Source organism: Gymnogyps californianus, chromosome 3 (assembly GCF_018139145.2).
Source record: "Gymnogyps californianus isolate 813 chromosome 3, ASM1813914v2, whole genome shotgun sequence".
Taxonomy (NCBI): Eukaryota; Metazoa; Chordata; class Aves; order Accipitriformes; family Cathartidae; genus Gymnogyps; species Gymnogyps californianus.
In genome coordinates, this window is record NC_059473.1 from 37,171,094 (window position 1) to 37,185,547 (window position 14,454).

At 41.8% G+C, this 14,454-nt stretch overlaps 1 protein-coding gene across 1 annotated transcript in view; it reads right to left on the bottom strand.

The window, feature by feature from the left end:
• LOC127015162 (opsin-5-like) overlaps nt 1-1,470 on the bottom strand; it is a 30,272-nt gene extending 28,802 nt beyond the window's left edge. The window contains exon 1 of the mRNA XM_050894932.1: nt 1,350-1,470. Coding sequence (XP_050750889.1) covers nt 1,350-1,470 — 121 coding nt within the window. The remainder of the gene's footprint in view (nt 1-1,349) is intronic.
• Nucleotides 1,471-14,454: the final 12,984 nt, after the last annotated feature.

A 14,454-nucleotide genomic window follows, 5' to 3' on the forward strand; every position in this document is an offset into this window, starting at 1 on the left:
AACACCAAAAAAACCCTAGGCAGTTATATGAGGGAGCATGATAGCTTCGTAAATGAGATTATATATTGTCACAGCAGGGGACTGGCCTTGCTGACCCAAGATGTTCTTTCTAGTCTTAAGTGCAACTGATTAATTCATTAGCTGATGGTGCAGCCATTTCCCAGCCATTCATGAAGGGATACGCAGATGTGAACAGATTGGGGATAAACTGGAACAACTCTGATTTATCTTACAGCCACTCTTCTAATTAAGTCTCCTGAGACAGAAGCCATATATTTTTCTACTAGAATCTCTGGTTTTATTCTAAACACAACTTTTTCCTCCCTAGTTCCTATATGTAAAAAAAGAAAATCTTATGTAAACACATTAAAATACTTAGCATTTCACATTCTAACTTCCATAGACCTTTCTCAAGCATAAGCTGAGGGCTAGTAAGCTACTTGCAATATATGATAAGCTTAGAAAAAGAAAAAATCTGTTTAGATCAATCATTTAAAAACAGAAACAGTTTTGTATAAGCTGTTTAGAAGAACAGACTTAATAAAAGTTACGTTTTCTTGTATTCTCCTGTAAGGTTTTATGGTTGGAAATTTTGATTACCTAGCAAACCTGTGTTCTTTGAAATTTCATAAAGTTTCCTTGTATCCTGTAATGAGTCTGCTCCAAACAGACAATATTTAAACAAACAAAACAAAATTGTGCTGGGATCAAAGTGAGTTCATATTGGGTGCAACTTTCAGATCCTTATTATACACTTACAATAGCTGTCTTGCAGCAGAACCAAAATAAACACATGGTATTGTGACTGCTAACACAGGATAATGTTCTAGTACTTAGATCTTTCACAGATCCTGTTTGAAGAAGTTTATTTCTGTGTGCATCAAATGTTTAAAGCAAGAGCAGTACAAATAGTTAAAAAAAAGTTTTAAACTACAGAAGCATATTTTCTGTCTCTGCAGGAGGTAACTGTAGGATGCCAACTGACTGTCAGCAGTCAAAACTCTGGAAATCACAGAACATTAATTCAGTGCTACCGAGACACAAGAGGACACCGAAGTATCATGTACTTCTGATAAGGTACTTTTTAATCTTCCCACATATCAAGTTTAGTGAACATTAGTTAAAAGTTTACAGGCTTGACTATTTTTTTTCCTCAAGATTTCTGCATTGATTATTAATCTCTTTTTAATAAAAGAAAGCTGTACCTCTTTGATCTTGTAATAGCTGAAGAAAAAAGTTGCATTTTCTAACATCCTGTTCCATTAGGGATGAAACCCAAATGAATCACTTTGAACTTTATACCAAACTCTACTTACGAGCTTCCTTTCACATCCAAGCTGAGTACATACCTAAAGCCAGTAGGTAGAAACCTATGATAGTCTCTCCTTGCTCTGTTATAGTTGCCTCTCTGCTCAGAAAACTGTTGTTGTTGTTCCTCCAGGGTGCCTGTGGAGAAAACTGGACAGACATTTTCAGCGGAGCTTATGACCCAGAAATTGCCCTTTCCTCAGTACGTCCCAGCGAAATAAAACGGTTCCAGCCTTTTCCTCAGTTTCTGCTCCCTGTATTTGAGGGAGCTCTTCAATGAGACTAATGATCTAAAGAAGGAAATCTCAAGGGACAGGAGCTTTGCAGCCTTCTGACCTGTTCTTCTTCACTAATCCTATCTATTAATACAGCCTGTGAATCTGTAGCCAGCCCAAGACAGCAGATTTCCTCATATCCTTATTACAGCTACATGCAGAAATCTTTAATGAAGAGCATGTATCTGACAAAAAGACAACTTCCTTTAAAATAGGGTGATACCACACAACCTACAGGCTCACAGGCACACCCACAAACATAGTGCAAATTGATGTGTTGCTAAAATAGCAGTACTTTTGTCTTTTTGTCTTCACTGAAGACCAGTAGAGTTTTAGTTCAAATGAAATTGAGGAAAAATCTCACACAGAAAAAACCAAAAAGGCACAGTAAAAAACAACGGGGAGGTGCCACCACCTGAGAATGTGACTTTGACATAGCAGAAAAAATCAGCTATGAAGTTACTTTACCAGCAGGATAGTTGCTAATTTAAAAAGAAGGGAAGATAATTTCCAGTACAGGTTGAAAAAAATTTTTTTGAGTCCTTTGAATTGTATTTTTAGACTACTAAGCACCCTGCAATCTAGTACGCTCCAAGTATAGTTGGATTTTCCCACACTGTTGAAAAATGAGATCTCGTCTTGTTGAGGAAGTGCATGATTACATGTGATTTAAGTGAGTCAGTCCGGAGTATTTTTAGTCTTTACTGAGGTATCGATGATTGTATTTCAGATACAGCCTCTCTTACCGATCAGGTTGTAGTCATAATTAAAAAAATTGAGTCTGAATTAATTCATCTGAAGCAGCAAAGTTTTCCTGGCGAGCAACACACTCTTACTGCACAGAAATCCCTGTGCCCCTCTCCGTGCCCCGACCGGCTTATCCCTTCCCACCCTGGGCAGCAAATCAGCCCCGGTGGTGGCACCCGGCCAAAGGAAGCAAAGCACCTCATTGGGAACCTCCACTGTCCACGGGCTGGTTTTGTCCCTCCTGAGGCAGATTAATTCCTCCCGTCAAGCTTTTCCTGTGTTTATGATAGCCTCACTGCAAGAGAGTGGAATAAAAGCAATGTGAAGAGAATAAAAGGGGAGAGCAATCCTTTATAGCAAGAAGAAGGGAGAAATAGCCGCGTTGTGGTGAAAGTTGGAAGCCTCTCACCTTCCTCACCCTGACAAGCCTCCTAAAACACGTTGCTTAGCAGACTGTGACAGAGTGACCTGGGACTTACCAGCTGGGTGATTAAAAATGGCCCTAGCAGTGCTCTCAAGGCCAAAGTCCTTCATTGCTGTGGTCCTGCAACAGTCCCACATTGCCCCCAGTATTCCCACCACCACACCAGCTTCAGGCATCACTTGACCATGCACACATCCCTCACAAGGCTGTCCAGCATGTCCGGCATGCCCGGCACGTGGCCTTTTCTCTGCCGTGGTGCTGCTCTCTGAGGTTGCCATTTAAGCGTCCTGTGGTCCCCAGCAAAGCCCTGGACGTGCATCAGCTTTCACGGGGAATACAGGCACAATCACAGCTTTTCAACATTGAGCTACAGCAGCCATTTCTAGCTAGTTATCCGCCTGTCTGTAAGCGGATCGCTGTTCAGATGGAGGCTTGGGATAAAGTTGTGCCTGAAGGCAGTGCTCAGGGACATTCACAAATGCTCAAGAAGGCCCACAACAAAGCCCAGCAATATCACTTACTCCTCAGGATGAGGAACTTGGGTCAAAGAAGAGGTCCTCAGCTGAGAGCCCATCACAAAGCCTCTGTCCGTGGATGCTCATGTCTTCATTGGAGTGTATTTCATCACCTACCAAGAGAAAGGTGTGGAAAAGGATGACACTTTACATTGGGCAAAAACTGCCTACCTGGTCCATGCTCCCTCTACTCTGTCGTTGAAAATTAACCATCGGCCACCCAACAGCCCGCCTGTGGGACAAGTCCAAGGCCTCTGGGCCAGATCCCTCAGCCTTGTGAGAAGGAAGAGAACAGCTCCTTGACGAGTTTCCTCCTGCGATGAGGCACGTCTCACCCCATGCAGGTCACTCCTGCTGTGCAGCCAGGACCTGGTGTCCTGGAACCGGGTGTTGGTCCCCACCTCGCAGGAAGCCACGCTCACGGCAAGTGTAGGGAGTGCTGATCTCCTACTCCACAGGCAGTGCTGAGGTGGCAGAGCATGCTTGCTGATCACTTCCCTTTATGCACAAGCAGTTTTTCCATGGCATTTGGCACAGGCCTGGACTTCCAAGTCTGAGTTTGGCATCTGTTGTCCCACAAATGCCAGTGCCTGTGACTTTGATTAAATAGGGACAGGGACAACCAGCAGAGAGTATTTTTCATGTAAGCCGTTCAAGGAAACTGTATGATTTACATAGATGTGACCTCTTTAGGCATAAACACTTTAAACGGTAATAAAGTAACAATGATCATTATTTCCCTTTTGCTACAATAAAAGGCAAATCATATTATTTGCCTTGATATCCTGAACTTGAATCTTGACTTTTCCCAGCTGCGAGTTTCTTTTGGTTTTGTATAAATACTGCAGCTCCATGGACACTTCAATCTAACTTTCCATTTCAATGAGAAATTCTTCTGCCAAGCCTTGTACATTGCAATAATAATGAGATGATAAAAAAAAAAAAAAAAGAGCCTTTTGATATCAAGGAGAAAAAGAAATAAAAAATCAGGGCGAACTGTTCTCCATGGTTAAGCATCCCTTTTATGATTTTTTTTCCCCCCCTGGTCTTCACACACTACAGTGAGTGACTAATATCTTTGCCTGCTTGCAGTTTTCTCCTTACTCCTTCCGGTGGCATCCTTCAATAAAGGATGGAGGCTTTGCAAACTCATGTGGTTTGTTTCATGTGTCCACAGGTCACTGTACTTCCAAATGAGAGGAAGGCTCCCTCTGCAGATTACAGTCGCCTCGTTTCATGTGTCTCAGTGCTTTGGTGGCGACCCGTTTACTGGCCTCACAGAGATTATCCCTCAGTGCCTCTACTATCTTTGCAAAGTGCTTTGGAAATATTAGAGCAGCATATGCTGCGGGCCGTTCTATAAAAAGGAGAAGAAAACTAAAACGCTGTGGTGGTACGGAGAAATTACTGAGTTCTACATAGCTATGACTGTGGGAAGGCAAGTGAAAAAAACTGATTTGGACATGAAAGGACCCTTAAGTGCCCTTTTCTAAATACACAGGATCTACAGGCTGGCCCCACAGAAGGGACACAAGTAATGCAAATGCGCCTTGGGAGACTGGTGCCGTGGCTGCTTCTATACGCTCCCTCTGATCGCCCAAACCTCTCACACGTGCGTTTCTCCCCGCTGTGACCTGCGTGCCAGGTATAGCAGAGCCGTGCGACCCATCTCCTGTCAGCTGCGGGAAGAGAGGCTGCAGCGGTACCGGAGACCTGGCTGTAAGGGCTTTCTCTCAGCAGATGATCTTACCCACCCCCTGCCAAGTCAGGCGGGGGGCAGGCACGCACCCGTCGTGCAGCTGACGTGCGGGTCTGGGAGCAGGAGGAGCGAGCCCTGTCCGTGCGCAGCAATGCCCGTCTGAGCCGGACATTTCAGTCCTCCTGTGGACTGCTCCCCGCAGACCTTTGAGGAAGGGACTGCACAACCGGCACGAGCAGACTGGGGTCAACCCTGCACACCGCCCTGCCAGCTGAAATCTAATGACCTCACTGATGCAAGTAAAAGCAGAATTTGGATTTTAAGACCATCAGTGAGCCACATTTTCAAGTCTAATAGAAGCTGACGCTTCTATGCTATGCATAACAGAATTTAAGAAATGAATACTCGTGGCTGCACTTGAGTGTTTAATGCAGCTGTTACTGGAAGGTTAATGAAGGAAGAAACCCTCTGAAACCACCGATACCTCAGGATACCTGATTAAAGCGAGTGATGAAATGACCGGGTTATGACATGACAGGTTAATAAAGCCCATTTTATGGACACTCCAAACCAACCAATGGTCTCTGAGGTGGCAGGCAAAGCCAATTTAGAGCGGATATAAGCCAGCAGGTAGCCCCTATTTGGGCTGCTAAAAATGTGCAACAGCCTTTTAATCCCTATCCACCTCTCTAAATGCTTTCAAAGTGACATATATACCAGCACAATACGGCAAGTATCACAGGAGCATTAACTGGCCTGAGATACTCAGGCTAGTTACATTAGAGTTCAGTTTACTGACTGTTTCCACTACATCATAACAGAAAAATCCTAAGAATTAAAATTTGTGTGTGACAGAAAACATATGATATATGTTTCTAACAAGCACTTGTTTTCCTTGAGGAGCACCGAGAATTTGGCAGTTGCCAAAGGAATAATTTTGTCAGAAAGCTAGAGTAAGTTCTTACAGCACTATTTTTGCATGATACCTGTTACACATGGATTAAGAAAGGGACAAAAGAGGGAGGATGCAAAAGGAAAAATAGTCAGAAGAGATGGGTTAAAATAAACCATAAGCAGATAGAAATTGGCTCTGTGGAATAAAAATACAGTTTTGTCTCTGGAAGGTATAAAATTTTGTGAAATTTTACAGAAATATGAATCAGGGGGATTTCAAGGCAAATCCAATGGTATATTAGTAGGAACATCTCTACATAGATTTTTTTTTTAATAAATTATTTTCATTTCTACTTCACATTTTTCATTAGACTACTCACTATAAAATGAAAAAACTGTCAATATCCAACAAGACATCACTTAGTCTTGCAAAGAATAATCATGCAATGATCAGTTATGCCTATGGATTTCATTGAGGTAGTCAGAAAATGCATTTCATATCAGTAACAGATGATTTTTCCAAAATCAGATCACATATTTATTCACTGCTTCCAAGAAAATACACTTGTTGAAATGATTTGCACAGGGCTTTTCTAATGCCCGCTGAATTAAAAGAAAAAACTCCTATAAACAGATCAGGTCAGTAATGCTTAAAACATATCAATGGATGATAAGAATGACTGTGCTAGCTGCATGCTGCTTGGAATAGCTTACCTGTGAGAAAGCAGACCTGAATCTGCTCTTTTGTTGCTGAGGTTCAACTGGTGGTAACATAGCGACCTCCAATTTTATAGCAGAAAACCACATCTGAAATATTTAAATTGAAGAGTGATCCTAATGTGGAACATATTCGACCATTTATGTTTCAAAACATGCCCATTTAACCCTAGACTGTTCCCTTGCTGTGACATCTTAGCATGAAAACAAATGCGCTCGATGCATTCTCTGGTTGAATGTCCAAACTACATTTCAGCTCCTGTGTTAGGTTACTTGCCAAATTCGGTTAAGAAAATGATTACATCATATAATTAATATATTGTAAAATCCATGCTTGTGCCATGATTGTAATGGAGTTTAGCCTACTCTGCTTCATACTTCACTCTTATTCTCATCAATCTTGAAAGCTAATGTTTCTCTGAGGAATTGTGTTCTGTAGCTTGTGACAGTTCTAGAAAATTACCTGTCAGAAAAAATGCTTGGTTAGCGCTTATTACTGCAATATACAGTTTGAAATTAACAATTTCTCAGGGAACACTGTGTTTAGATTGATGCTAATATGAAAACAGACTATCTTGCAGTTTCAAATATATGCTACTTTCATACTGAAAGATGATTCAGGAAAAGGGAAAACTGCCTTGTGCAGATTAGGTGGCTGAGGCTTTGTATTATTTAAACTCCCTGCTCTGAGCTGAACTTACACTGAGTAGGTTAGGTGATGCTAAGGAAAACTAAAACCCTCTGGGCAGTTCAATCAGTTCATGTGAGATCGCAGTGAAGAGCGGGAAGTCCTGCTTCTGAGGTGATAGAAAGAGTTTCCTAAGGAAGAAAGGAGACTAGGAACGCTCAGCAACCACTGAGAAAGAGTGGAAATTTGGCTGGAAGGCAGGAGCCTCTCTGTGGTATGGGGGAGTTCAAGGTTTGAGCGCTTTTATTTCCAATCTGTCTTCATGAGTTGTACTGATTTTTTTGTATTAAAAAAATGTTATTGTTGTTCCTGCTCTAGCAAAACTTGGCTTTTTGGCTTAAAAAGCCTGCCAGTCATCCTTGGCAAGCTCATTATAGTAGCAGGTTTAGACAAACCTACTTCAAAGCAGTGGCTGACTTGGTGTTCTAGTCACTGGGGCACTTCTACTGTCTGTGTTGCAGCAGCACTTCAGTGCTCCAGTTGAGAGGGAAGCCCAGCTAAAGTATCATTTTTCCCCAGATATGGGCTTGCATCATATCATATACCTGCAATCTCATGCAGAATTTATGGACATTGCAAATATTGTGAACCATGAAAACTGAAGAAGATGCTATCACTTACAAACAGGATCAAAACCCAAGCTACCCTTTACAGTCAGATACGTTCAATACAGAGCATGCTTGCTGGTTACTAATAGTAAATGACACTTTATTACAAATCATTGTGAACAAACTTTTTTTTTTTTTTTTTGAGGACATGAAATGAATTCCTTTGGTGTTGGTTCAAAAAGGCAAATTGTACTGGTTTTTTTTCTGCTTACCAAACTCTGAAGTACGCTGTAAGAGCATGTGCACTGAACAAACTGTCACTTTGACTCATGTGAAGAAATCACTCTCTGCAGAAAGGCAGAACAAAACCCCCAGCATTTCATGTATATCAGCAGGATTTTAATGTCAGGAGAATCTTAAAGTTGCATTCTAGGGACTAAGCAAGCTATTGCAAATTTGGCAAATTAGGGAATTATACAGGAAAAAAAAAAGGGAAACATAAAGCATCTAAAATGTATTTCATCGATGACAAAAGAAAAGAAATAAAGAATACTAACATGGAAAAAAGTCTCAATAATAATTCAATAAAACACACACTTCCTAGCATCTACCCTTCTCCCTGGTCTTATACTTACCCTTCCTCTCTTTCTCTTGGAGTCTTTGGGTTGTTGGCTTCAGTCAGGGGAGGGAATGGTTACTGGGAGTCATCAGTTTTCCTAGGTTTTTGCTGGGAGGAGTATGATGGTTGTGGTAGAGGTTTCTCCCTCTTCTTTGCCAGGAGGAGCATGATGTTGAAGCTGCTGATTTCTTCCTTCTCTTTCTAAGGTCCACTTGGGGCTATTTTTGTACATTTTCTTTTATGCTTTACACCTTGCTCTTTTTATTTGGTCTGCAACTCCACATTATGTCTGAACATTCTATATGAAAAGTATCTTACATATGTTGTATACTACTTATCTATTTTCTCTGCTACCTATAAGCTGGTTTTGCCCTGTTCCCAGGTTTACATTTAACTGTTTGCTATTGAGCTATTCATGGCCCTGAACTGATATCCTGCGCCCTCTTCTCTTATCCCCCCATGTCTGCGCTCCTTTCCCCTGCACCCTGGGTTGCCATGGGCAAGCCCTCCACTGCCAGGCCAGGCCTATGTTCTCCTACATTGCAACATTAAGACGGTGTCATAAATATTTCATTCTACACAGAACAACTACTTGCTACTCCTGGCTGTACAAAAATTGTGGTTATATCCCATGATTATAAAAAACCAAGTAAAACAAATCAGGAAATAGTCACCTGATAATTAACAAAAATTGCTGTCACAGCTAAGCCAGCTAAAACGAAGTTCCAGGCAGGCCAAGGCAATTTGAGGCAAAGCAAGCCTGACATGCCTTAATACTGCTATGTTAGTAATTAGCCTGTGGCATATAACTAGCAATAGCGATAACTGTATTTGTGGGGCTACAGGTTACACAGATCAGGCAGTAGCTGGATAGAGCTGCATTGGTTTCAGTGAAGTTTTGTTCATTCATATAAAAACTATAGAACAAAGCAAACCTCCTGCTTAACTCCATCTATTCTTGTCCTGTGTCAAATTATACACAGATTGATTCTGACCACTTTGAAAAAAGTCTAGGTTTCTTTTTGACGATGCTTTTGCTTTACCTGCTCAGCTCCAACATCCAAACTAGCAAAACACCACAGACTTTTATCTTAACGTGTTCATATGAGATCGTGTGCAGGCAGCATAAATGAGATCAAAACCCAAGGCACTGTGCTTTCGTTTCATTACCCTTGCCATCATGTCTGAGAACAGAGCCTGCAAGGATTCTCTCTTCGTTCCTTTTATTTAATTTGTGCTTGCCTTGCACAAAATGTCCAGAAATTACAAGGTGGTAAGATTCACACCCTACAACTTCCCATTCAAACCTCAGATATGTTGGCTTCCTAAAACTTCCATTCAAATTGATGAGCTTTCCAAGGATTTAGCCACAATTAGAATTTAATCCTGGATTAAGAGAATACAACGCAGGAGGAGGAAATCACTGAAAACATAAATAATCTTAACCCTGTATTATGCTTCCATCAGCTGAATCCACTTAATTGTTTCCATGTGCCAGTTGCTATTATAAACTATATAGCATAGACTCCTATGAAGTCTTTAATACTAGCATTCCAGCAGTTGTGGGAGCAGATAATAGAAGTGTTTCATAACAATGACCAGTCCAGGAGACTGCCATAGCAGAGGAATCCTAGACATGCTGGTTTCTTCTGCTCTTACCCTTTCTCGACTTCCTGTAATACACTTACTGTTTTTCTGTTGGAAATCAGAAAGAATGCATCCTCTGGGGATGCTGAAAAGGAAAAATGCTTTTTCTTCTGATATCTTGTTCATGCTCCTGCACATCCCATGGACTAACAGGACTAATGGAGATTTCCAGAGTACCAAGAATGTCACTCCCCCAAATGAGATTAGAACTGGGAAAGCATCTAACACATTACCAGATCACTTGAAAACAGTTACAAGTGGTCAGAGAATTACTCGCAAGCTATATAACAATATGTAATCAAGTCAGGAGTATAAAGTTTTTATGGAGAACCAGACACTTTTCCTTACTTCCTACGCATTGTTCCTTACCTTCAAATATTACCCTTTTATTTTTCATACATTAAATTCATACATTAAAATATCAGCACTCACAAGCCTTTATGTCTAAGCTCCCAAGAAAGAGGAAAATAGACATTTCCTTCCCATTACATGAATTAGTTTACTTCGGGATAGTACTTTTCCATACATCAAAAATATATTAAAAAAGACCCAAACATCGTACTCTTACTTACACAGTGGTAAAGGTCCCTTGTTGAACGGGATATATGAATATAGGATTAATGTCCATGTTCTGGAAAGTTAGTGGGACCACCATTTTTGGACAAGTCACTTCAGTTTCTCTTCCAAACTTGGGGAAGAAATCAGGAGTGCAATTTCTGGAAAAGCAAACTGCGGTTTGCATTACTACTAGGTACCTACTGGCTCTTTTGTGTGACTGCCAAAGAAATTCTGTATAAATCCAAGGTATCAGGGCCATGTGGTAAAGAACATGAGTTTTATCACAGACATTATTTCCTCAGATGAACGGTTTTAACAGAAGCATCGTCATGTCACAGAATACAAGTGTTTTGTGCAGGGACTCCATTCTGGCTCAGAATTTAAGTTGGCATTTTATAGCAGACAGCTTTCTGCCAAAATACTTGACATACAATATTTTATAACCAAAGTATACTCACTCTATTAGAGAGGAAAGAGTTGCACATCCGTGTAATCAGTGGGATTTTACAGAAGAAACTTTGACCCCATCAAACTTTTATTTACTAAAGACAAGACTCATGCTTATTTGCAACAAGACAGGAGAAAGAAAGTGAAAAATGTCACAGTCTCTGTATATTTTGTAATGTCAGAAAGCTCTGTCAAATGTTAGGGTTTAGGCTTCCCTACCTCTGCCTAAGAATATTTTGGAAGCACTATAGATACATTATAGGTTACCCTGTAGATAAAACACAAACAGCTGATGATTTCAAAACAGTGCACCTCGGAGTCAGAGGAGGAGAGGCAGCACTGCTGCTCCACTGACTTTCTAACACCTGAGCCCCATCACCACCACCAGCCATGCTTCACCCCCAGCACCTCCAATGAACAGCTCGTGCCTCTTGAATTTACGGTACAAGACCTCCAGATTTTACCTTAAAGATGCACAAAGTGTGCATGCAGCCATACATGTTTGCCAAAGAATGGGGGTGATGTTGGGATGATGAGGGCACAGAGGCAGACGTCTGTGTCTCTTGTAGCACTTCAGCCTGTATCTCCCCCCATCACTACTGCCCACCTCACTCTCTCTTCCTGAGCCTTTTGTGTGTAGGGAAAGGCTGATTCTCCTTACAGTCTCTTCTGTAAGGATTTAATGGAGCTGAAATGCTCATTTATTTTCTTTCCTGTCCAAAACCCAGGACTTGTACAAAACCCGAAGGTAGATTCTCTCACTTCATTGGGTTTTTTTGAAGCTGACTGCTTTTCAGCATCATTTCCTAAAGAAAAAGCAGGCGTGCCATCACTCTGTCTATCAGCCTTCTCCTCCCTGGCAAATTTGAAGCTATGTGCCAGTCCCAACTGTCTGCAACAGAGAAGTAGTTTCAGATGTATGGATTACAAAAGGTTTCAGGAAAAGCTTTCTCAGCCTTTAATAACGCCAAGTGAGAGTTACTAACATGCTTCCTAACCTCTTCTGTTAAAAGGACGTTAAGAAAGGGCAATAGTGGTATCTATCTGTGTCTTCACCACAAGGCTGGGATCAACAGTTTTAGAGAAGACAGAGATACCATCACCTCAGCAGACTTCAAGATGCCATGGTGGTACACAGAAAGGCCTTTCTCATGGTAAACATTGATGCAAGACATATCTAAAGACAAAAATATTTCTATTTTTTTATTTTTTAAACTTTCAAGCATTTCACATTTCTAAGTTGATCTACTTAAAATTATATTGACGCCGCAACTTCAAATCAAAAGGCTGACAACAATGGATAGGTAATCGATATCAGTAGCTTCCACTGAAGAACCATATGGGGCTACAAACAGCTTTTCCATGTGACCGAATGCAGCATTGCTACAAGAGAAGAAGACTCAGCACAACACAAGCCCTACAGAAGAGAAAACATTGCCTATTCTTGCCCTGGAAAGTTTTAAAACACCAGTACTGTTTGCAGGGACTCTGCTCGGACAGCACTATAGGGAAAGGACGGAAGCAGATGACTTCTCAGAGAAGAAACAGGAACAAACAACTCCAGCAGGACTTCAGAGTGGCTTGCGTGAAAAATACAGCCTCTCTGATCTTGCAAATGAATGGCAAAGTTCTTCAGCACTTCAAAAGGAGCAGTATCGGCTTTTCAGGGCTGTTTGTTTGGTGTATAAGTAAATGGGCTGCTTATTTGGGCAAGAGCACACGCTACCAAGCGAGGTCAGAAGAGGTGAGGATTTACTCACATCAAAACTGTGCAGCTTGACAATACGGCCAAGGAGTCGGGCACTGCACCACGTCGCCCACTTTCGCTCATAATCCTTCCAGCAGGTCAGCCAGGGCTGCATCTGCTGAGGGGAAAACAGAGCCCTTCACTGTTCATAGACATACAAAAAGTGAGCTTTCAAAATGCTGTCAGCCAGTCCTCGGGTCACTGTACCAATGCAAACTGGAAAAATAAAGCCTAAAATTTGAACCGCACTTTTCACCATTAAGGTGCCAAGGCTTTCCACAAAGGACATTTTATTTGCCCAGGCAAATCCAACAGCTCCCTGCCAAGCTCCGGGCTTGGTCACACATCAGCTGAGTGATCTGAGCCTTGTTTGCACCTGTGGTGAGTTTTAGGGATCTTTTCTGATACTAGGGCAGAGATTAAATGTATTTGCTTTCTTGTAACGTTTTCAATCATATTGTGTCGCTTGAGAAGGAGAATTGTAAAGCTCAAGGCTATTGAGAGTTTTCTTTAAAAGGCTACCAGAACTGATCCTTTAACAGCCTGGCTAGAAAGAGGAGCCGGTAGAGCTATCCGTGCCATGGCAATGCTACTACTGAACATTCACTTCCACTTGGGGCAAGATAAAGTCGCACTGAAAGAAGTCCAGGTTATTCCAAGTGACAGAGACAAACTCACAAAAATGATAGCAATTAGTCATAGACAGAAGGTCGTGCCTCCATTCTCTAAGAGGTTCCTCCTCTGCCTGCAGCAAAACATCCAGGCAAGTCATTCACAGCACGGCAGCTGAGATGGCTCTCTGCAGAAATGTTAGATTTTTCACCCTGTTTGGGATTTCTGGGAAGAAAAGCTGCTGCCAGCAGGAGTCTGAGAATGGAAGAATACAAAGACTGCAACCAGCTGTTAGCCAAGAATGAAAATCTTCTGACCTGTGTGAACAGCAGAGGGAAATGATCTTTCAGATACTTTCTCGATGCCGTCCCCGTGATGCAGTACACGGCTCAGGAGCCTGCACAGGCACTGCAGGAATGACAAGTGGAGAGCTCTGACTGAACACATCTAATTCAGAATTCTTTCCCTAAATCTTTAAATCTATAACCTAAATCTGTGTCCCATATGAGATCATACAGATCTTGCCAATGGCTCAATTGTTCCCTCTCCTTGTGTACACTTGCTAAAATCTCAGGGATAAGCAGGAGACACGCTTTGTTAAATAGGTCCTTGATCCTACCTCTGGTCTGACACCTTCAATGATGGCAGATCTGGGCTGTGCCTTTTCTACCCCCCTCAGGGATTTCCACATGTGGTTTTGTTTTCTGATGCCAAGCACCTCCTCACCAGTCACCAGGGAGTACGCTTTCTCTCACTTTAGATGTGGATGTGCCCCAACCTACCCCCATCACAGGCAGCCGACGCTGGGAAGGAGTCTGTCTCCCACACCATGGGAAAAAGGGTTCTGCAGTAAACAGGAGCAGAAGCGCTTCTTCTCTCAGTACTATTTCTGGCACAGCCTCAGATTATCCACCTCTGTCATATAAAAATGTGTCATCCCAGTATTATACTGTCTCAGGATATTTTCCTTCAAATACTGAAAATGACTTCTCAGACTCCAAAGGGACAC